Source organism: Tachysurus vachellii, chromosome 22 (assembly GCF_030014155.1).
Source record: "Tachysurus vachellii isolate PV-2020 chromosome 22, HZAU_Pvac_v1, whole genome shotgun sequence".
Lineage (NCBI taxonomy): Eukaryota > Metazoa > Chordata > Actinopteri > Siluriformes > Bagridae > Tachysurus > Tachysurus vachellii.
In genome coordinates, this window is record NC_083481.1 from 15,604,268 (window position 1) to 15,629,184 (window position 24,917).

Consider the following 24,917-nt stretch of genomic DNA (forward strand, 5'->3'; position numbering starts at 1 on the left):
TTCTTCATGATCATCATCATCATCATCATCATCATCATCATCATCATCATCACTTTTCTGATGGCACTGTATTGTTTTGTTTTTTGTTTTTTCCTGACACTTTCTTAAGTTGCAGGGTTGTTGTTTTTTTTTGGTTTTTTTTTATGTAGTAGATTAAAAAGCCTTAAAATTCAGTTTTTCATTTCCAGAATTTTTTTTTAATTAAGTACAAAATATAAATTAGAGCAAAGATCAGGATGTGCCTCATGGAGAATGAGCAAATATCAAGAAGTATTTTTTATTTTTTTTGCTAGTGTTTTTGATTTTTAAGTTTATATAAACATGTTTTATGTAAATCCATGTTTTAAATTCATAAACTTTAATCTGATCTTTCATGAGTGACTATTTTCAGTCTCTTTAAGGATTTGCTACACATTGTCTACTAAAATCTAAACCATGCAACCGAGTACAGAACGTTTCCTGAGAAATAGGAATATAAAGTTCTTCAGAAGTTCCTGCAGTGATTTCACTTCACATTTGTTGCACTTGGGCTTTATATAATTATATTTAGCACCAAAAACAAAAAAGATTTCTCTTTATCTTCATCTAGATAAAAAGCAATTGTGTGTTTGTAAGAGAGGCAAAGCAGCAATACCACACTTCTTTTAGCTTTGTGTTACACGTTTTACTGCGTTTGTTCAGATATCCATGCTTCATCTACAGATTGTGTGTTATCATCTAAATAAACACACGAACAGCGATGCACCCCTACACAAGTGAGACGGAAATAAAAATCCTAACAACAACAAAAACAACAATCATACAATGTGTTTGTTGAGTTCTTTACTATGACAATCATGAACAGTAAACAAGAGTAAATGTGGTAAAAAGGTTTCAAGAAACTTAAGTGCCAGCAAATAAAAGCAGCTAATACAAATCGGATCGTTTATTTCCTAAACTGCTGAAAGAATTTGATCTTTCTTGAATTAAACAGAATCAAAAAATTTTCATTGGTTATTTTTCATCAACTACGATTCAGTGCTCGAATAACACAAATCTCCACATCACAGTACCTTCACAGTTAAAAGGGAATGTTTCTAAAGTGAATCATTCAGATTTTTTTTTAACTATATAGAAATCTTCTAGAGCAAGTGTAGTTTATTTTCTTAGACTTTAGGGACAGTCTGAACATACACAAAACTAATAGTTTCTGTTTGACTCATTGTACAGAGCTACGTATAAATTAATCGTTTTTATAGTAAGACATTTAATTAAGTAATATAGTTTTTGTAAGAGATGTAGTTTAATGCTCAATTACAACATAAAATGTCATTTTATTTTATTTTATTTCATTTTATTTATTTTCTAATGTATAGTTTAGAAAAATCTGCCAAGTGATACAGCAGAAAGCTTTTCAGAAAAACTAATGAGTGAATAATGTAGCAGTCAATTAGTGTTTGTGAAGTACTGATTTATAATGAAAATTACAAATTGGTGCTGAAAGGCTTTGTATACTGTAACATACCGAATTTTATTTTATTACAACTGTAATGTAAAATTAAGACCTTACTTTTTCATATGGATTCTAATCATAAAAAAGTACTGAATGCATAAACTTTATAAATACCATACATTCCACAAAGACGGTGGATAAAAGTATAAGGTATTAAAAAAAATTATATAGTTATTTACAGACTCTGGATTGAACAAAAAAAAAAAATCATGTAGTTTTATACACACACACACACACACACACACACATATAAATTAAATGTCGTGGATTTTTGGTTCGTCCAAAAATCTGTAAAGTTGCCTATAATTACTCCGTTGTTATATGTGAATTAATAATTGAAGTGTTTAGAAAACAGTTGAAAAGTGACTTAATGCATCCTCAAGATTTTCTCATACATTTTTTTCAAGGATTTGTCGCCATCTGGTGGACAACAGCGTTACACAGTAATTGTGACTTTGCCACCATCTTGTGGACAAATAATGCAACTACACCGATTTTCTGTCTAAGAATTCTAATTGCTAAATTTCCCTAATATGGCAATTGTAGCCAGTAAAGGCTGTAAGAAGGCTTATTCGGTGTTTGACCTGAAGTTACTAGTATAGGGTAATGTTGCTAACAAGACTAGCACACTTGTAGCTACCAGTGTAGCATACCTAAATTAACACGAATAAAATATCACCGTTTAAAAAGCTCTTTAACAAACAATAAATATAAAATTGGAATTTTATTATAATCTAAACTATTTCTAATATATAGTTTAGCTTTTATTCATGGAACCATTTTTTTCTACCTTGGTGGAACACTTAAATTTAAGACAATTGGAGATCAGCTAATAACATTTGAAGACATTTTCAGTGTGATATTTTTACAAGACATTTTGCAATTCCCCTTGATAATTACAGCATGTAAAACTGTCACGGCAATAAAACCAAGAAAAAAAGACAAGGAACCACACACGTATCTATCTCATCATATCTCTATCTTCACACTGAGAGACACATCTGTTATTAGTTATTAGGCCTCAGTCAGAGCAGCCTGAGGGTCGCTGCAAAGCCTCCGACTCAAAACCAGCTCAACTCCTGAACTTCCGACACGATCCGGGTCAACACGCTCACCCCCGGCCCATGGGGGGACATGCCGCAGCCGTTTAATCACAGCTAAAGAGGCCAAGCACACCACACCAACAAGATCTCGTTCACACACCCAAACAGACACGCACACATATATATATATATATGTGTGCGTGTGTGTCTGTTTGTGTGTGTGAACGAGATCTTGTTGGTGTGCTATATATATATATATATATATATATATATATATCCAGCCAAGTGCAGCTGAGAGAATGACTGAGTTGCTATTTAAACATTCCCATAGTTCCTGAAATAGTACGGCGGATGTACGCCAAAATACACCACCTAATTCTAGTGACACTAAACACACTGTAAACTCTAGGGGCTGGGACATACACAGAACAAATGGAAAATGAGTCATATTATTCTGCAGAAGTGCCTGGTCTGTTACCATGGCACTCAAACAAAAATACAGTATTAAGTAATAGATAATAAATATGTAGTGTTTAGATCAAATAAAATTAATATTCCCCCTTCCTGGCCAAGAAAATAATAAAATATAGATTTCAAGCTGACTGACAGGAATTGAATATTCTCTGATCTAAAAGTGCTTGAATAATTTTGCTATAGGTGGAAATTTGCAGGTAGAAATCCATCCAAAGAACCGACACATGGAGGTGGAACCTTTTGAAAGCAACAAGCTAATGCTTTATTGTAGCCATGATGTCATAAGCAAAAATATTTTGCTGCTTCAAATGTTGTGTAAAAAATTTTAAAGTCCGTTTTAGTTTAAGGTGGGGCTTAATGCAAAATACCATAATACCATGATGTCGCTGTAGATATTTACTGACTTTAGCCAATATTTTGCAGTTTGCCGGACTCCTTATATCCTTTTCATCATTCAAAAGGATTTTTTTTGTTTGTTTTTGTTTTTTGTTTGTTTGTTTGTTTAAATGCCCTATGATTTTACTGTAGTTTATACACACACACACACACATACACACACACCTTGTTGTTGTACAGATAGAGGCTAAAGCCTGGTATGACACAGCTCACTCTTTATGACTATAAGCAGTAGAAGGCTATTTCATAAATAAGAGGATTTGTAAGAATTCAGCTCTGCTCGAATATAATCTTTATTCTAGATACTAATAAACAACCTGTACCATTTAATCGTAATAGTAAAAGTATCGATTCCTCAAGATCACAGCTTTCAGGAGGATATTTTTCACTCTGACTTTCATACCAGTATCACTGTAGTATTACTGTCACCATTTAAATAATACCTGCTCATCTGTAGTCCTGTGATGGTCTGTTTCCATTGACGAATGAGGTAGAGGGAGGCTAATAAGTTGTGCAGAGCAACAGCTGGGATACAGTGAGCAACTTGAACCAGGTTTAAGATTAGACACTGTTAGAACAAAATGAAATCTGAACTCTACACGCTTCTTTGATTTTTCCCTTTGGACGAACCCTTAAGTGTCTAAATGTATACTGTAGACATACAGGCTCCTTTGATTATGATAGTTTTTTTTTATTATTGTAGTCTTTTTTTCTACTCAAACACAACAAGATAACCACAAATTATAAAATAAAACTTGATAGAAATTGAAGAAGGTTGTTGGACGGTAATATATTTGCTTTGTGTTAAGGTAAAGTCTGTTGACAGAGTAAGAGAGCCGGAGAAGAAAAAATAACTGAGGTTCAAATGAAAATCGAAGCTTTATTTGCATGTTTCTGGGTTTGCCAAAATATACCATGGACACACAGAGAAATAAAGCGGAACGGGCGGTTTGCTGTCGGCTTGAAGGGCTTGGATATTTGAGAGAGGTTCCTCATTTACTCTATTAAATATTTTTTTCTTCTGAACATGACTTCATAGGTGACTTCAGACTTCAGAATCCTGTTAAAGAGGGAGGAGTGGGTAAAGACAAACACACACACACACACACACGCACACATACACACACACAAACACACAAGCATGCCAGGCTGAGATTGCCATAGTTGCACAACCCACACAGGCAAACCCATTGATTTCCGCCCTCTCCTTCTTGGAAGCTGTATTTGGAGTTAAATTGCCAGGAATTGATTTTTTCCCCCTGATAAATAAGCACATCCATTGAAGCTGTTCTACCAAACAAACAAACAAAAAAACGTATGTACAGGTCCTACCGAGTCACTGATTTTACTTGAACACATCAAAACAGATTCTGTATTTAAAGCAGGAAACAGGAAATCACTGGCCAACTCTGAGAGGTATACGTCTTGTCAGTCAGCCATACATTTACATGATTATACCTTGAAACTTTGAAACGTCATGGCATCCTGATCCTCAGGATGTCCGGATTAAGCCAGTTGTCGATCAGGAACTAAACCGATTTGTTCCACGCATGATGTAATTCATGAAATCAATATTTAGCTTACTCAAAAGTCGCTGATCAGTATATTTGAGCTACATTTGCTTGTAGCTTCCAGTTCAACAACCACATCAAGTTCTTCACTACCTTACAAGCAAACACATTAAATGTGGCTTTATACAGTAAATAAAGAACAATGAAAGCTACAAACTGTGCATTAGAAGTGATTTAGATGATAACATGTAGATCTTTATAAGATACGATTTAAGATATAAAGATGTCAAGGTTTCATTATACTGTTGATACTCTATACTGTTCATTATACTATGTGTTAAGGTGATTTATTTTGGAACACAACACCACCTACCCTGGAAATAAGAATAAAAACACACAGAATAGTGAGAAGAAGCGGGACGACAAACCACGGCTGATTTTAGACTGTAGATTCATCAGTGAAAGTCATGTGGTGTGATGACACCCCCTAGATTTGATCTCCATTTGGGATGATAATGTTCAGCCCTATCACTTAACACATGATCGTCATCAGCTAAGGAGACACAGTGAGATACAGCTGGAATACAGGCTGGAATCTTTTATTCTGTCATCCTTGTTTTATGTTTCATTCATTCATTCATCTTCTACCGCTTATCCGAACTACCTCGGGTCACGGGGAGCCTGTGCCTATCTCAGGCGTCATCGGGCATCAAGGCAGGATACACCCTGGATGGAGTGCCAACCCATCGCAGGGCACACACACACACACTCTCATTCACTCACGCACTCACACACTAGGGACAATTTTCCAGAGATGCCAATTAACCTACCATGCATGTCTTTGGACCGGGGGAGGAAACCGGAGTACCCGGAGGAAACCCCCGAGGCACGGGGAGAACATGCAAACTCCACACACACAAGGTGGAGGCGGGAATCGATCCCCGACCCTGGAGCTGTGAGGCGAACGTGCTAATCACTAAGCCACCGTGCCCCCTAGTTTTATGTTTTTAAGACAAAATGTTTAAAGTAAAAGTAGATTGAATAAATATGTCTGTACTGATACATATGTGATTATAAAATAAAGGGATGCACAACAGAACCATAAAATTAATGTTTTTTGATTTGATTGAAAGAGTTACAATTTATTTGGTATTCAGACGAAACATGGCATGAAGTCAGTAGAACATTACAGATGAAAAAAAATTAACAATCGTGAATGCAGCTGCTTGTCAAGTCTTTCTGTGTGTGTGTGTGTGTGTGTGTGTGTGTGTGTAATAGTTCAACCTTGCAATATCACACATTGTGTGCATTTGTCAAGCCTAAGACTTTCTTTTACCAAGTTATTGATCGATTGATTGACTTCCACCTGCCGTCTAATAATAATAGCACTTATAATATTATGATTTAAATATCAAACTTCACATTTTTATATGCAACTGCATAATAAATAATGTTTTTAGAATAAAAACAATCACAGTAAGGTGTTTTCCTGTCAGAAATCCCTCCATACTGAAACCTTTTAAAGAAAGTCTTTAAAAGAAAGTATACAAAGAATACAAAGAAGATTTTTTTCGCCCGGCTGATCAAGAAAACATGGTAAATTGGGAGACCTCCACACACACACACACACAGACACACACACACACACACACACACACACACACACACCCACACACACACACCCTTCCCACACACCCCACCCACCTCCACATCCCACCCAACACAAACAACTGATAAACTATCGTCTTCAAAACAACGACAGTATTAGGCTCTTAGCTTAACATCGTGTCTGTTTGGCAAGAATCACGAAGACTTTCAGGAACGACTGCTTTACAAAGCTAAACTAGGACTTCTTCAGATACAGAGGTATTACTCCACACGTTCCACTGGCAAAACTCCTGCACATGAAACACTGCCTTATTCATCACACTCTCTCGCCCTCCCTCCATCTTTCACACTCACACACACAAACCCTCTCATTTAAAAGCTCCTGTAGTCAGGACTAAACTCAGAGCTGAGCTCAGGCTTCATCATGTCGACAGTGTGGATTGGGCTGCTAGGGTGTGTCTGCGTGTGTCTGTGTGTCGCAGCACAACCGTGGGGCAGTCTGCCACCTCTGTCACTTATTCATCATGATGATGATTATGATCTGATTAATACAGAGGTAAGATTTCATTTGCACGTAGTGGGTTTACTATTTTGCTTTGTTGTAAAAATAAAAATTTATGATTGAAATTAATATAAATTGTAGTTAATGTTAATGTAAAAATGTTTGTCATTTTTATTTTCCTAAAAACATAATTATTTCCCCCAAACAAGTCGTTCCTATGTAGGTGCAATGAGGAGCTCAGCTAACTGCGTACATCCTGGCTGAGAAGATGCCAAGAACGAGCAAAGCTTCTTAAATCATTTAAAAACACAAATTCATTCAAAATTTCATTTTAAGAACAAACATGTAATGTGTTCATCCATTTAATTTCATGTAATTTAGTAAAAAATAAAAACAGTGTTAATCCCAATAAAATTGTGAATCTACAGTCAGTGTATCTTTGTATAATAAGAAGAAGAAGAAGAAGAAGAAGAAGAAGAAGAAGAAGAAGAAGAAGAAGAAGATCTTAAACATTGTAGTTGTAAAATAAACAATTGTGCCAAATGATCAGATATTAACAGATTTATCTGTTTATCCACACAGGAGCCAAACTTAAGGAATCATGAGGTAAGAAACATGTCGTATATGTCTATACCTATATATCATTCTGTTGTTCAACACCAAACCTATGATTTCCTGATTTGGTTTAGTTTAATGAGCTGCCATGGTTACATAAAAGGTGGCTAATATTTGTTAAATCTTAGATCGAGATGCAAAAAGTGAAGATCGACTGTACGGTGACGTCTCGGTTCGCCCACACGGTCATGACGTCCACGGCTCTGAACAAGGCCAACGTTTCACAGGAAGTCTTCTTCGAGGTGGAGTTACCCAAGACGGCCTTCATCACCAACTTCAGCATGTCAGTCATGGGCTGGTTTTTACTGCCTATAAAATCTGCTTCAAATTAATGAATCATGAGTCATAATGGAACTGACTCACGAATCAACAGTAGAGTGCATTGTTTCAGATCTAGTCCTCATAAATGCTCCATGTTTTTATTTTATTTTATTTCAATGTGTAAGTACTTTGAATATGCAGATGTTTTTGATACATACTTAATATTTTTTGCTTTCTGTCTTGTTTTTTTGTTTCAGGGAGATTGATGGAAAGACATATGTAGGAGAGGTTAAAGAGAAAGAGAAGGCCGAGAAGGAGTATGTGACGGCCGTGTCCTCTGGGCATACGGCCGGACTTGTAAAGTAAGTACATCACATTAATTTTTATAAAAGATATGCTCACGAGAAAATTACAAAGATTTACAATTTCATAGAAATTATTAGCACAATTAATGCTTATTTTTATTAAACCTCAAAGTCATTGGATTTAGTTTCTCAGTAAATTAATTTGAAATTTTGGCATCGTGAGTAAATAATTAATAAATCTTTCTCCTAACCAGTATATACATTATATAATAAAAGACAAGAGCTTTATTTGCTTTCACCCACTTTGCATGCTTTTAGGCCAAATAATAAAATAGGACAATTATTCTGTTATGTTTTTTCCCCCAGAGCTTCGGGTAGAAAAATGGAGAAGTTCTCTGTCTCTGTGAACATCGCAGCCAACAGCAACATCACATTCACACTTACGTACGAGGAGCTCCTTCAGCGTCGGCTTGGCAAATATGAGCTCATGATTCGGGTCAAACCCAAACAGCTGGTCCAGCACTTTGAGGTGGAGCACTAATTTGTGTTTTCTTAATTTTCCTTCGCTTAAATTCATTTTTGAGTCATTAAATTGACACACTCATACCCACAGATAGTTGCCACTGTCTATGAGCCCCAGGGCATCACATTTCTGGACGTCAATGTCACGTTCATCACCAACGACCTGCTCCCTCTAGTGGAGAAAACTGTCAGTGATAAAAAGGTGAGGATGTTCTTTTCTTTCTTCCTTTCTTCTTTCCGTTTCAGACAGTTTGGAAAACCAATTGGTTTGATAATAAACACTGGGAACAGATTTGCCCAAAAAAAATGTGGTTTAAATTTGATATTTTTGTTTGTTTTTTTTTTTAATCTGGAAATTGTTACATTATGTATTATGATGCATATCATTTCTCAAAAATTGTGATATTTTATTTTTTTGTAGATTTAGGGAATTGTATACAATGCTTTAACAAAAAAAATCTCCAAATGATGACAGAAGTACTGCAAATATAAGCGCAAAGCTTGGCAAAGCAGATGGCCGTACTGGATAGTCACAAACTATAGTAGACCATATTTTCCCTTAAAGCTGGGCGATATGGCTGAAAACTGTATCACGATATCAGTGTTTCATATCGGTCAATATCGATAATTATTGATATTTTTTATGACCCATTTAAAATAAGGACCAGGAGAAAAATATATTACATTTAAACATTTTTATTTTAAACTTACCCTTCCTCTAATCATAATCCCCTCAGTTATTAAGACAGAAATGTCAACAACCAGGAAAACTCAAATAATTATAAATGTCTAAAGTCACAATGAACACTTAACAATTATCTCTGAACATTTAATGTGCAAAATGAAAGAAAATGTAAGAAATGCTTAATAAAGTGTACTAAAATAGTGCAAAGTGTTAAATATAAACATAGAGAAGTGTAGTGCTATTGCATAATTTGCAGACGACGCTGCGGCGCTCATTTGGTCACATATTCACAGATTGGAGTTTCCCAGAGTCAATAACTCCTGAGCTAAACACTGTTACTACACAAAACATGGTTGTAGCTGCGTCTCTACATTACTACGATAGAACAGAGGTGTTATTTGTGTAGTAACAGCGTTTAGCTCAGGAGTTATTGACTCTGGGAAACTCCAAGCTGTGAATATGTGCCAACTTCCTGCTCCTTCAGTTCTCTCCAGCGCTGGAAAGCTGATCCTATATTAACACGGGTCCTACTGCTTCTTGCCTTATCGTAAGTCTTTCTTCTCTTTCTTTCTTTGTTTTTATCGTCCATGTCAATGTTAAAACCGCTTTCTGCTAATGTCACACATGCGCACTGAACACTCTCTCCGCCCATATCGACAAAACCCGCCCCTTTCTGCTCATTGGCTACACGTTTGTTTTGATTTTTGCTTAATTTTTTCGTTCCGACTTTTTTTTCGTTTTCGGAAGCATTTCTCAAACATCGGAGACCCTACCTTTAAAAGAACGGTAATAAAAATTACATTTCCCTTTTTTCCGCCAAAAAAAAAATAATAATAGTATCGAACGTTTTATCAAACACATTTTTTATTGATATCGATCATGTGTCTATCGCGATACATATCGTTATCGTTTTATCGCCCAGCCCTATTTTCCCTGTAAATTTACTAAAAACTATTGGCTTCTAGAATCTTCTAGTGAACTTAACTGTATTCAGGACGGCAATTTTGTCCAAGGCACAGACTTTACTTCTTTCAAAGGAAATATCCTCTCACATGATCCTCTTTTCCAGGCCAGTGTGTCCTTCTCTCCAACTCTGGACCAGCAGAGGAAATGCCCAGACTGTGACGGTACACTGATAGATGGCGATTTCATCATCACATACGATGTCAAGCGTGAACAGGAACTGGGTGATATTCAGGTTCAACTCTCAGTCACTTTTAAGAAAATATTTCAGGATGAATACTATGTTGTACTCATTTTCTGGCTCTGTTTCGGGTTTCAGATCGTGAATGGATACTTTGTGCACTTTTTTGCCCCGCATGACTTGCAACAATTGCCAAAGAACGTAGTGTTTGTGATTGACAGGAGCGGTTCCATGTCAGGAAATAAAATGAAACAAGTAAGCTGAACACAGATAGCGTTTGGATCTAGAACTCAACAAAGATGCAGGATTGTTAGCATTTGTTATTGTTGCCTTATTATTTTTGAACAATGGACAGATCTGTTGTTGTTGTCGTTGTTGTTATAGACTCGAGAGGCGCTCTTGACCATTCTAGATGACCTCTATGAGGAAGACCATTTTGGCCTGGTCATATTTGATGATATGATTGAATCATGGAGACCATCATTGATCAAAGCTACAAAAGAAAATATACAAAAAGCAAAGAAATACGTCAGAAATATAACAGCAAGAAGCAGTAAGTGTTAAAGTATGATGATGGTCCCTGAAATATTTAGCTCATTTTGTTTTATATTAAAACCCTACACTCAAATATTACGTATGTTTACATTTTAAAGTGACCGATATCAATGGAGCTTTGCTACAAGCTATTAACATGCTGACCGAAACCAAGAGAAACAACTTCCTGCCAGACAACATACCCTCCATGATCATCCTCTTGACTGATGGAGAGCCAACTACTGGTATGTCTGGTCCAGAGGATAAGTGTTTATTAATCATTAAAGGAGCATCATGACTTGATTGTTAAATTATTAAATTTGATTATTTTTCACGAAAACCACAGCCATCCATTTTATTTTTTAAAGGAAACTTTACCCCACCAACCATTTCAGATTATCTCTTAAATTATCTAGTGTTTGTTCTTGATAGAAAACCGTTTAGGATGAGCTGAGTTGCTGCTAAAGAAAAATTAATCATCACCTTCCAACCGATCAGATTTAAGAATTCAACAGCGCAGCATTTGCTTGACACAGATTAGCATATTAAAACACATATCTGGTTGTTTGAGAAGCAGTTGCGACCTGGAATTATACTTACTGTGAAACAAGTCACTTCCCATGTTGTGTATGAGTGAAGAAAAGAAAATGCTTCCCATTTCCATCTGTCCCACATACCGCTATGATGACATGACGGCAGTGATGTCATCCAAATCTCCCTGCTAGAACATAGCTGCCTGATAAGACCATGTCTGTTGTAAGATATGGACCAAGATGTTGATCTAAAATTAAAAGCTTTGTATTGATTACATCATTTTTGGCCCACAATACTCACATCATTGGCTTCACTATGACCATATTTGGCCTGCTCAGTTTTAGGTTCTGCAACACCACTTAAACCCTTCAAAAATGTTTTTCTTCCATGCAGGTGAGACAACTCCAACTGTAATCCAACAAAATATCTATAATGCTACAGGAGGAAATATTAGCCTCTTCTGTTTGGGATTTGGTTATGATGTACACTATGGCTTTCTGGACGCGATGGCCCACCAGAACAATGGTTTCGCTCGGCGAATCTACGAAGCCTCAGATGCTGTGCTGCAATTGCAGGTTACTTTGTGCTATTTGTTGTGTGTGACAATGTCAGTTTATTTAAAAAACAGTCAAAGCTAGAACTCTGACCTTTCATTCCAAAGGGTTTCTATGAAGAGGTGGCAATTCCACTGCTCTTAGAAGTGAATCTTCATTATCCAGAGAGCATGGAGAATTCCTTGACTACCAACCATTTCAGGCAATTCTTTGGTGGCTCCGAGATTATAGTCGCTGGAAGACTAAACGACTCTCAAAAGAACACATTTAACTTTGAGGTGTCAGCCCAAATGGTGAGAGAATCCGAAATAAAAACGGAAAAGAAATGCACGTATGATTATGAAAGAATCTAACTACACTGATTGATTTTTTTTGTTTGAATTTAGCTGGATAAGCCTTTTGAGGTCAAGGGCAAGGCCGATGCTGAGGAATGGGCTGCGATGTTCCCAGAACAAGAGTACATCTTTGGGGACTTCATTGAGCGTCTCTGGGCGTACTTGACCATCCAACAGCTCTTGAACAAACAGTATGTGTGATTTTGGGTCTTTTATTTTCCTAATGTTATCTTGGGGAGTTTTTCTTCCCATTTTCACCTCTGGCCTTCTCATTAGGGATAAAGTTAAATATAAACTTGGGAATTTCTATCCTGAATTTATAATTTTCTACAAAGCTGCTACAAATAAAACTTTCTGCTCTGATAGAGACACCTGTATACTCACAGAATGTGAGAATGTCACTGATGAAGCACTGGACCTCTCGCTAAAGTACAATTTTGTCACGCAACTCACATCCATGGTGGTCACTAAACCGGACACTAACGATACGTCAAAAGATACGCTAATTGCAGACAAACTGACCGAAGGTACGAATGAAATGCCTCATTTAAATAGAACTAAATGAAATTTTTAAATGAAATTAAACTTTTAAATGAAATTAAAAAATAGTGCTCTTTTTATTTGTATATTTATTTGTATCCATTTAAAACTCACCACATGTCAAACTGCAATCATGTTTTCACATTTAAATACACAACTGATGCAAATATTGATTACACAAATCCAAGAATCCATACGAGTGTCACAGTGCTACAGCTAAGTACTGACAGCATGTGTCTTTGCATTTCATTCACAGACGAACGGAGTGACATTGCACTATCGCAGTTACCAGGTAACTTTCTTAATAGATAATTGCAGTTAATTTGGTCAAGTGTTTAACAATCCTCAGAAGCACTACAAAATAATATTTCTACTTCTAGTCTCTGCTGGTATGGGATATAGATCACATCTATCCTTTGGAAGTTCAATTTTACCCAGTGCTGGGCATGGAGCTGTCCTAATGGGTCTAAAGGGTAAGATATTTAGGATATGTACTTTTTTAATGACCAAAAAGTAATCAAAATGTTGAAATAAGGTTTGTTTTTTTAAGTAGCTGTTGATGGAGATCCACACTTCATCATTGAGCTGCCAGAACAGAATGATGCTCTGTGCTTCAATACTGATGATAAACCAGGCACCATCTTCAACCTGGTGAAAGATCCAGTCTCAGGTCTGCTTTACTAATAAGTCTTACAAATTTGCCAAAAAGTGATTACTGGACATCCAGACTTTTCACTGATTTCACTTCATTTATATTTCTCTTAATTATAAATCCACAGGATTGATGGTAAATGGGAAAACCATTGGAGACAAGAAGGTGGAGCCTGGGAGCAAACAACACACGTACTTTGGTCAATTTGGGATTGTTCATGAGAAGTTCAATATCAAAATAATGGTGACGACCGAAATGATCACCGTGTTTGACAATGACAAAGAAGAACATCTTAGTTGGTCACAAACATCTCATGTCAAGGGTATAAAGTGAGTGAAATATCCACAAATACAACAAAGTATTTCATCCATCCCTGTGTTACATTATCAGAAAAAATGACTCTGGTTTTTAAAGCCTCATAGCTTTATCTTTTTTCCTCTTCAGCATAGACCTTAAGGTATACAAGGATCACAATCTTACAGTGACCCTGACAGACACACTGAAGTTTATTATCATGTTGCATAAAGTGTGGAAGTTTCATCCTTACCACCAAGACTACCTGGGATTCTACAACCTGGACAGCCACCATCTGTCACAAAGTGTCCATGGACTACTTGGTAATTGCAACAAAAACATATTAATTTTAAGCCAGGCCTTCAACTAAATGACACAAAGAGTGATTGTAGAAATGCAGAATTTAGAAAAGGAGACTTTTGTTTTGAGCTTGATAACAAAAAGACCTCAAGTAAAGACTCTTTGTAGGAGGTGTTTAACAGTAGGAAGGAGAATATGATGGCTGTTTAACTACTCATCTACGATGAATATGGATCTTCACGCTTGGTCGTGTTCATGCCTTCTCACAAACGCACCTGTAAATGTACCTTTCAGAGAAATTGGCTTTGAATATTGCCGACGATTATAGTCACGTTGACGTATAGATTCTTTACAGTAATATTGATATTATTCTTTATTACAAGTTCTGAAACCCTCAAAAAAAACAATCAATAAAATATGAAATATTAAAAAAAAAAGAAGCCCCACCAACCCGTCATTTTGAAAACCCCAGGTTGGCCACCATTGATGCTGTCAAGCTGTTCATTTACATGGTTGGCAACACATCTGTCTCTCCTTCACTAATTACAAATTAGTGGGGCTCTGATTGGATTATGATAGCATTTCACTGTTGCACAACTGCAACCCACTGATTAAAGCAAAATGTAATGCAACAACAAATTATATTTATTCAACTCTTTTTAAAAAAAAAAAGTTTTTCCATGATGATCATTTTTCACTTGTGAGATCTTTGGAGTTTATAGATTTTCTAAAACTGGTAGGATTACTATACTTATCTATTCATCTATTATCTATACATCTATTATCTATTCTTTAAAGGTGTTGTATATTCAGTGTTGTCTTCTTACAGGACAATTTTTTCACGGTGTAACATATGAGGTTAGTGATATGTTTCAAGGAAAGGATCCAGACAAACCAGATGCCACCATGTTTGTGAAGGGCCACAATCTCACAGTGACCAGGTAAATAGAAAAAAGACACTAATAAAGTAACATAACCCATTATATGCTGTGTATCATCTTTAATTAATAGGCAAATGCTTTGAAATGCACAGGTAAGGAGATTTATCTAAGTGAGTTGAATTTAATGATATAACTGTGTGCTGTGCAACTCCAGGGGCTGGCAGAAGGACTTCAGAATGGATCCGAAAAATGGAGAAAATGTGCCATGTTGGTTTATTCATAACAACGGCACAGGGTTGATCGATGGAGTCCTCGGAGACTATATCGTCTCTGGCATCTTTGCAACTGTCTCAGAGGGAAAAGGAGAAAAAAAAGTAAAATAATGGACTGTAGACATATTTTATATCTTGAAACAGATTTTTTTTTTTACTTTTATTTTTGTTTGGTAAAGAAAAATTACCTGACCATGAACCAGTATAACATTTTTTTTCTAACAAACACTGAGAGGACTTTGTTATTGACTTTGTACACATTTGTTTCCAATTAAACTTCGGTTACTTTCCAGATTAATTCAGAGTTTTTTGTGTGTCTGATTTATATATACATATATTAATACATATAGACAGTCCAGACCATTTTTTCTTTGTTTTTTTTATCATTTTATAAAATACACCTACACAGAGAAGAAAAAACTAATTTCACAAAATGGATTCACTAAATACATAAAATCAAAATTTCCACAGACAGCTCCCTCATAAACACGAAAATGGGTGATGTGTGCTAATGCCACTTACTAACACAGTACATAGTACAAATTTGTCTGCCAAATTAAACAAGAATTTGATGAGAAAATCAATGCCAGGTTATTGAACTGCCAATGGTCAATCATGAACACTGAAATAAAGGTAAAAGTTCTGCTGAACAACACAGTCAGGACTGAGCACTCAATGCATCATGTCTACTGCGTGGACCGTGCTACTGATCTGCAACTTGGTTTACTTATGTTTACCATCGGGATCTGATGGAGCCTTAGTGATCTCAAGAGAGGATGAGCAACAGGTCTGGGAACCATTCAGTGTTCAAAAGTTTCAGTGAAACTGGAGTGTGTATGTCATTAGTATATACAGTACCGTTGGGTCTAAAAGTCTGAAACCAGAGTAAAAATCGATGTTATTGCTAATAATATCATCTTTTGGACCCTAGTGTGTTGTATATTTCATGAGCTGTAGAGATTACAATGACAACACACTGACTGTCTGTTTCTGCAGGAAAGTGCTAACAATCCCAAAGTCATAAAGGTATTGTGCTTCTTTTTAATTAAATGCAATAATAGAAATGTAGTGAATAAATCTATTGTAAAACCATTTATTGTGCACTTTGCTGGTAAGACAAATTAATTTCTTTTTATAAGACTGATGTAGATTAGGATTGGGATTATTGTTTTGATATGAATTCTTTCTCCCCGATTGCCTTCTAACAGAAACGAAGTGTGAATGTTGCTGAGGTAAGAAGAAGAGAAGTTTTAAATTACTGTTATCTATTGTGGCTTGAAATAAATAAATAAATAAATAAATAAATAAATAAATAAATAAATAAAAATAGAGATAATCCATGTGCTAATTTTATTCTTAACTAGGTGGTTAATAGAAACTACGAAATATACCTCAGCTATCTCTTTCAAAATAAAGACTTGTTTGCACTTATTTTAAATAACGAATAACAGAATTTAAATTCTGGAAAGTGTATTAAGTACTTTTATTTTATTTGCTCTCTCTCTTTCTCAGATAGAGTTACAGAATGTAAAGATCGACTGCACTGTGACGTCTCGGTTCGCCCACACAGTCATGACGTCCACAGCTCTGAACAAGGCCAACGTTTCACAGGAAGTCTTCTTTGAAGTGGAGTTACCCAAGACGGCCTTCATCACCAACTTCAGCATGTCAGTCATGGGCTGGTTTTACAGAATGTCATTGTTCTAATTTTGCAGATAAATTCATATTATGCTTATTTGCCATGTTATTGTTTTGTTATTTAATACTGCAATATTTACATTTCAGGGAGATTAATGGAATGACATATGTAGGAGTGGTTAATGAGAAAGAAAAGGCCAAGAAGCAGTATGAGGCAGCTGTGTCATCCGGAAAGACTGCCGGTCTTGTCAAGTGAGTATAATAATAATAATAATAATAATAATAATAATAATAATAATAATAATAATAATAATAATAATTGTATGGGCTTGAGGAGGCTCTGGGGCTATGTACATGTTTTTAAGAGGTGGGAAAAAAAGAGTATCCAGAGAAAAAATTAACTTAATGCATTTATAACATGCCAACTCCATTGTGCATCTCGAACGTCAAGAACAAGAAGGACTGTTGGGTTTCGTTTTAGTAGGAGAAAAAAACACAAATTGGACTGAGTAGTGAGCCCGGTGGGACACCAGTGAAAAATCTGTATAGAATAAATGACCTTTCACTAATGTTACACTGTCTCTATTCTGTTATGTTTTTTCCCCCAGAGCTTCAGGCAGAAAGATGGAGAAATTCTCTGTCTCTGTGAACATCGCAGCCAACAGCAACGTCACATTCGCACTTACGTTCGAGGAGCTCCTTCAGCGTCGGCTTGGCAAATATGAGCTGATGATCCGAGTCAAACCCAAACAGCTGGTCCAGCACTTTGAGGTGGAGTTCATTCCTATCTATAAGCTCTCTTTTTTAAATCTTCCTCACACATATAAAGACAAATACATTTTTTTAACTCACCCATAGATTGTTGCTGATGTCTACGAGCCTCAGGGCATTACATTTCTGAATGCCCACGGTACATTCTTTACCAATGAGCTACTTCCCCTGGTGGAGAAAACAGTCACTGACAAAAGAGTGAGTAATGCAGTATTTACTTTTGCAAGTAATCTAAAACCACAAAACCAAACAAACAGAAGCATGTGAAAGGACAGAGCTTCATTAACTGAGTTTGGAGACCATAGTTTCCTTGTATTGTGGCTCCAGCCTGATTTTCTCTCTGTCCTATTTTCCAGGCCCATGTGTCCTTTTCTCCAACTCTAGATCAGCAAAGGAAATGTCCAGACTGTGATGGCACACTGATAGATGGAGATTTCTTCATTAACTATGATGTCAATCGTGAACAATTTTCTGAAGATATTCAGGTTTGGATTTATATAAGCAGTAACTTCTCTGAGGTTCTGAATATCAGCATTTCTCTGTAATAATAATTCCTCCAGTAATATCGCTCATGCCCTATGTTTCAGATAGTGAACGGGTATTTCGTACACTTCTTTGCCCCAGCTCATTTTCCAAACTTGCCAAAAAATGTTGTTTTTGTGATCGACAGAAGTGGCTCCATGTCTGGAACAAAAATGCAACAGGTAACCTAAGGGAAAAGGTAGCACATCCGATTGAGCAGCTCTGACATTATTTTATTATTTGCCTTGTTCCCCTTTGGTCAGACTCATGAGGGACTGAAGACAATTCTCAATGAGTTACACGAGGAAGACCACTTCGGCTTCGTAACGTTTTCGGATGATGTTGCAACATGGAAACCATCACTAACTACAGCCACAAAGGAAAATCTAAAAAATGCAGAAGCTTTTGTTGAAACCATCACAGCATCTGGATGTAAATATCGCCATAACTTCTGATTTCTGGGTTTTGTTTTCTTTCCTTTAAGACTTTTATATGCCAAGTTTATTTTAAATTTGTAGTTATTCTGTTGTTTATTTACTAAAAGAATCTCATACTTTTTATTCATTTATAGTTACATTTCATGTTGTGATACATACACAGAATATTTTTTTTTAATAGTTTATATCGCTTACATGATGGCATAAACTAGTTATAACTTTAATTAAATTAAAATATTTATCAGTTCAATTTGATGAATAACGCTATATATTTATTTATTTTTTATAGTAACAAATATCAATGACGCTGTTTTGTTTGCTGTGAAAATGCTGAAAGACGCCATGAACAACAAAACTGTCCCAGAAAACAGTGCGTCTATAATCATCCTACTGACTGATGGAAACCCAAATGCAGGTATGTGTTGTGGGAGTAGTGACATTTTTTGTTATATTGTGTGACTTAAAAGCATTTAATTAAAATATTAAAAAAAAAAAAAAAAAAAAAAAAAAAAAAAAAAAGAGAGAGAGATAGATCTAAGAAAATTACATCTACGGTTTATTATTTGAAATTAAATTTCATTGAATGTTTTATATTCACCAAATTGATAAGCTTTTAAAAACTGTTGAAATTCTACAACAAAGTGAATATATATTATTTATTTATTTGTTTGTTTGTTTGTTTGTTTTAGGTGAAAGTAATACAGAATCAATTCAAAAAAATATCCAGAATGCTATTGGTGGAGAGATGACTCTCTTTTGCTTGGGCTTTGGCTATGATGTAAGCTATAGTTTCCTGGATGTTATGGCCAAGCAGAACAACGGTCTGGCTCGGAGAATTTATGAAGCATCAGATGCTGTGCTTCAGCTGCAGGTGTGAACTTTACTCTACATGAATTATAACAATCAATTGCAAAGTTCTCACTTACATTCATTCACTCATTTTCTACCACTTATTTGAACTACTCGGGTCACGGGGAGCCTGTGCCTATCTCAGGCGTCATCGGGCATCAAGGCAGGATACACCCTGGACGGAGTGCCAACCCATCGCAGGGCACACACAAACACTCTCATTCACTCATGCAATCACACACTACGGACAATTTTTCCAGAGATGCCAATCAACCTACCATGCATGTCTTTGGACCGGGGGAGGAAACCGGAGTACCCGGAGGAAACCCCCGAGGCACGGGGAGAACATGCAAACTCCACACACACAGGGCGGAGGCGGGAATCGAACCCCCAACCCTTGGAGGTGTGAGGCGAACGTGCTAACCACAAAGCCGCCGTGCCCCCCCTCACTTACTCTTATGTTTAAGTAAGAGAAGAAGAAAGTCTCGTGAAGGAACAACACTGTAGCATAATGAAACTATAAATGGATAAAACATAATGGATAAAACATGGCACTCGATCATTTTAAAAATGTTAGTGTTGGCAAATTGCTTTACTGTATCAACATTCCTTAATGTTTTATTCTTTAAATACTGACTTTACAGAGATATGTCATCAGTAAAGTTTACATAATGGATTATAAATGTTTTTAATAAAACGTCTTTTGTTTGACAGGGTTTCTACGAAGAGGTCGCAAACGTTCTCCTATCAGACGTCAATTTCCGTTATCCAGAAAACTCGGTAAACTCACTGACCAGCAGCAAATTTAAGCAGCTGTTTAATGGGTCTGAGATCGTTGTGGCAGGTCGACTGAATGACAACACGATGAACGACTTGCTATTCGAAGTGACTGCTCAGTCGGTGAGAGATGGCAAAAGGTTTCACCATAACAGTGTCGGAAATAGAAACTCACTCTTTACAAATTTGTTGCAAAGTTGAGCTTCATCTGATCTTTGTTTCTCTTCCTGTTTAGTTAGATAACGACTTGGTATTTAAAGGAAAAGGCATTGCTCAAGACTGGAACACCATCTTCCCTGACCAGGAGTACATCTTTGGAGATTTTACAGAGCGTCTCTGGGCATATCTGACCATCCAGAATCTTTTGGACAAGATGTTAGTGTGACATTCGTGTGATTTTTTTTGGATGTGAACAACAAGGATCATCTAGATGTTTAGACAATGCGATTAAAGAATGGCTAGATCAAGAAGCATAACAAATAGCAATAGTATTGACTGACAGCTAGAAAAAGTAGTTGTATAGTTATTTGAATATGCACTTATGTGTAGTCTAATATACAAGAGCCCCAACCAAAACCTAATAGAAAGCATTTCCTGACAGAGAAAAAGGTTCTCCTGAGGAGAAGACAAATGCCACGGCAGATGCACTAGAGCTCTCTCTGAAATACAACTTTGTCACCCCACTCACTTCCATGGTGGTCACCAAACCTGAAACTGAGAAAAATCCAGAGGACACATTTATTGCTGACAAGCTGACAGAAGGTATAGTATAAATACACGTTGATCTCAGGTTTTTACTGTCTTTTTCCTTAATGTCAAAATTCAAGCTAAAATTCTAAACTTTCAGTTCAATTTGAATAGAACAGAACAGAATACACTAAATAAACCACCATCTCAATCAATTTCATCAACACTTTTTAAACTCACACTGTTATGTAAGCTGTTATGACTGTCAGCTCTGTCCCTCACTCTGGGAACAAACTCTGAAAGGACAAACCTCCTCTCCATCTGATTCTTGACCACTCATCTGCTACCACACCTTGATCAGTGCTTAGGTAGTACATGCATGTTTGATTAACTGAAAAATGTAATACATTTGACATATCATATGTTGATTTACAGAACAGCGCCAGCATGTTCCACAAGGTAAGACCCAATTAACAGCTACTTTAGAATATTTCAGAATTACTGAAGTATTTCTTACTCTCAGTGTGATTGAGTGTCATTTGAAATGGAAAAATAGAAAATTTTCTATAATATGTTATTTTTCTTCTAGCTGCCGCCGGTACTTCGCTTCAAAGGACTTATACGTCATCAGTTACAAATTGGGGTAAAAGTTTCATTAATTAAGCCTGATATTGCGTATCCTAACACCCAAGAACAAGGTAGCCAAAAAAAATAAATTGTGTTTGTTTTGTTTACATAACAGTTGATTCAGATCCACACTTCATCCTTGAGTTTGCAGACCAAAATGATGCACTCTGCTTCAACATCAATGACAAACCAGGCACCATCTTTAACCTGATCAAAGATCCACTGATGGGTAAGTGAAAATGTGGTTTTCCAAGATTCTCAAAAATCTTTTCTAAGATTCCCAAAAGTCACCTTTTTCTTAAAGGTATCATTGTAAATGGTCAAACCATCGGGGACAAGAAGATAGACCCCGACAACATGATGAACACCTACTTTGGGAGCTTTGGAATCGTTCATGCTAAGTTTGGCATCAGATTAGTGGTGACTACACAGGACATCTTGGTGTCTGAAAAGGGTAAACAGGCAAAACTCTTCTGGTCTGACAATACCTCCATCAAAGGCTCCAAGTGAGTAAGACAAACACATCCATTCCATGTCTAAGCTGTTGCATAGCTACAGTTAAGTCCCAGTTCTAGAAGAAAAAAATATTTGAAATTCAAGTATTCTCTCCTCAGTATGGATTTGCATGTAGCAAAAGACCACAGTCTTACAGTGACCTTGAGGAAATCTGTGAAATTTGTGATTGTTCTACACAAAGTATGGAAGAAACACCCCTACCACCAGGACTTCTTGGGCTTTTACACTCTGGACAGCCATCTGTTTTCACAAGGAGTCCATGGGCTACTTGGTAACTTCCAACCAAAGACATGCAGTTTCAAATTGTGTTAAAACTGATAAAAGTCTGGTTATGTTATAATTTATATTTAGGATATATGAAGTATTTTATTTTGTAGGGATGCCACTGGAACTGTCCAGTCATCATTAAACCTTCTGTTGTCATTGTTTTATTTTTCTTACAGGACAGTTTTTCCATGGTATAACATTTGAAGTTAGTGATATGTTTAAAGGGGAAGATCCAGACAAACCAGATGCCACCATGTTTGTGAAGGGCCACAATCTCACAGTGACCAGGTATTAACATGAAAAAAGTTATTGATTTGTAAAAGAAAGGCCTGAAAATTGAATGGGTGAATATTAATTGTGTGCTATGTGACTCCAGAGGCTGGCAGAAGGACTTCAGAAAGGATTTGAAAAAAGGAGAAAATGTGCCATGTTGGTTCGTGCATAAAAACGGCACAGGGCTGATCGATGGAGAAATTGGAGACTACATTGTCTCTGGTCTCTTTAAGACAATCTGAGAAAAGATTCTCATTTTCTGCTCAAAGAGGACACTATGCTTTTTTAATTAAGATGACCATTCATTCTTTGAATATGTACATGCTTGCTTCATATTAAAGATCTCTGGCAACTATACAACAGACTGCTTGTGTCTTTCACTTGGAGCTACACCACACACATTCTCACTGACCCACTGAGTTACATGTGCTGAACACTATGCAGCCATAGTGTTCAGGAAACAGTCACCCAATGTAAAACAACTTCAACAGTGAGAGGCAAGAGACTTCCCTCAAATCCATGACACATTACGTGAGTTGTTCTGCTCTGACAAAAGTCCCAACAACCTTTGGGTTCATTGCAGCTGTGTTTTGTCTTGGCTGGTGGCTCTGAGCTGGTAAGCACGCATCTGACAGGCATAATTTGAGGCTTGTATTAAGTTAGATGTTTTCTTTTTCAGCTTTGTGTTGAGATTATGTAAAGAGAAAACTTGCATGCCCCCTGGTGGGGCATAAAGAAATAATAATTAAATAATTAAAAAGCACAAACCCTTTCAAGGCCCTGGTGGTTCAGTGGGTTAGAAATGTGGTACCTGTTTATGTGTCTGACAGTCCTGGTTCAAGCCTTGCTTAAGGTGTTAGGTTTTCTTATAAGTTCATGTTTCTTACAAGTGCATTGTGTAACAGTTGTGTTATGCAAACAATAACACCCTCTAAAAAAAGAAACGTGGCTAGAAGGCACTAGTAGTTCAGTGAACTAAGTAGGTATCTGACAGTCCTGGTTTGAGGTGTAGGTTTTCTTTAGAAGTACAGGTGTTGTCAAGCAAAAGATAAGCCGCATAGAAAAAGGCCGGGAGTCAGAAAGCACTGGTGGCTCAGTGGGCTAGAGGTGAGATCTGCCCTGTCATGAGGGCTGTAATATATGTATATAGTTTGTTAAGCAAAGTTAATGTAAAGTAAACCCCCCCAAATATCTTTACTATTTGGAAGGCACTGGTGGCTCATGGGGTTATTGTGGCAGTGTATGTGTGAGAGTCTGACAGTCCTGGTTTGAGGCTCAGTGATGATGTGTTTTTCTTATGAAAACCTGTCTGGGTGTGTGTTGGTGTTGTCAAGTAAAAGATAAACCCCCTAAAAAAAGCTGTGTAGTCAGAAAGCACTGGTGGTTCAGTGGGCTAGAGGTGAGGTCTGGGCTGATACCCCTGTGAGTGCACAGGATTGAGACCCCTCTGGGGAGCTGAAGGTGCTGGAACCCAGTGGGGCACTAAATCTGGCAAAGTGAGAAAGAAGAGTGAAAGCCAGTATGTCCCACCTGGGGCTCTGGGAGAGGTGGAACAGGGGGTTATGCTACTCTGGGATCTGCCACGTTTAATATATTAATTTGTTTATATTATTTTTTGCTCTTTCTTTTTTTTTGTTTTATTATCCTCCCCTACTTACTATTACTTTATTAATTACACTTTATTAATATATTTACATTTAAATTGTTCTTTATTTTCCTATTTGTTTCTTTTTTTCATTTATCAGAAGACATTTAAGTTAGTAGGTTAAGTTATTCAAATTTAAGTGCTTACTAAGTTTGACCAATTAAAGTTACACTTTTTACTACTTAGTTACTTAACATGATATGTAATTAAAATGTTTTCTACATACAAATCTACTGAAATACTGGAATGCTAATGAGCATTTATTATTTGACTAGATCTGGTTTAAGAACAACAAGAGGGTTCAAACCAAGAACCACAGACTTCAGGGGTGAGCGTACTTCCACCATGCCATCAGGGCACCTTGCAACAAAGCCCCTTTTTTTAATTTTGGCATTTAGCATTTGACTAAGTCTATGTTCAAGAACAACAAGAAGGTTCGAACCAAGAACCTCAG

The 24,917-nt window shown here is 36.6% G+C and overlaps 2 protein-coding genes across 2 annotated transcripts; both read left to right on the forward strand.

Moving 5' to 3' along the window:
- The first annotated feature begins 6,660 nt into the window (after window positions 1-6,660).
- LOC132837897 (inter-alpha-trypsin inhibitor heavy chain H3-like) lies at window positions 6,661-15,752 on the forward strand. Its single transcript, XM_060857866.1, has 21 exons — window positions 6,661-7,080; window positions 7,609-7,632; window positions 7,770-7,924; window positions 8,160-8,264; window positions 8,574-8,736; window positions 8,821-8,931; window positions 10,484-10,612; window positions 10,697-10,813; window positions 10,943-11,111; window positions 11,212-11,337; window positions 12,020-12,201; window positions 12,288-12,473; window positions 12,567-12,706; window positions 12,882-13,042; window positions 13,312-13,347; window positions 13,436-13,528; window positions 13,609-13,725; window positions 13,835-14,036; window positions 14,152-14,324; window positions 15,131-15,242; window positions 15,397-15,752. Exons 1-21 carry the CDS (start codon window positions 6,949-6,951, stop codon window positions 15,563-15,565), a joined length of 2,802 nt encoding a protein of 933 aa, XP_060713849.1. The 5' UTR covers window positions 6,661-6,948; the 3' UTR covers window positions 15,566-15,752.
- Window positions 15,753-16,093: 341 nt separating this feature from the next.
- On the forward strand, window positions 16,094-23,178 carry LOC132837896 (inter-alpha-trypsin inhibitor heavy chain H3-like). Its single transcript, XM_060857865.1, has 22 exons — window positions 16,094-16,241; window positions 16,451-16,480; window positions 16,663-16,686; window positions 16,967-17,121; window positions 17,240-17,344; window positions 17,701-17,863; window positions 17,951-18,061; window positions 18,220-18,348; window positions 18,451-18,567; window positions 18,649-18,817; window positions 19,112-19,237; window positions 19,512-19,693; window positions 20,386-20,571; window positions 20,684-20,823; window positions 21,050-21,210; window positions 21,571-21,594; window positions 21,725-21,778; window positions 21,878-21,991; window positions 22,067-22,268; window positions 22,377-22,549; window positions 22,722-22,833; window positions 22,922-23,178. The coding sequence occupies exons 1-22, from the start codon at window positions 16,137-16,139 to the stop codon at window positions 23,058-23,060; spliced, it is 2,721 nt and encodes a 906-aa protein (XP_060713848.1). The 5' UTR covers window positions 16,094-16,136; the 3' UTR covers window positions 23,061-23,178.
- Window positions 23,179-24,917: the final 1,739 nt, after the last annotated feature.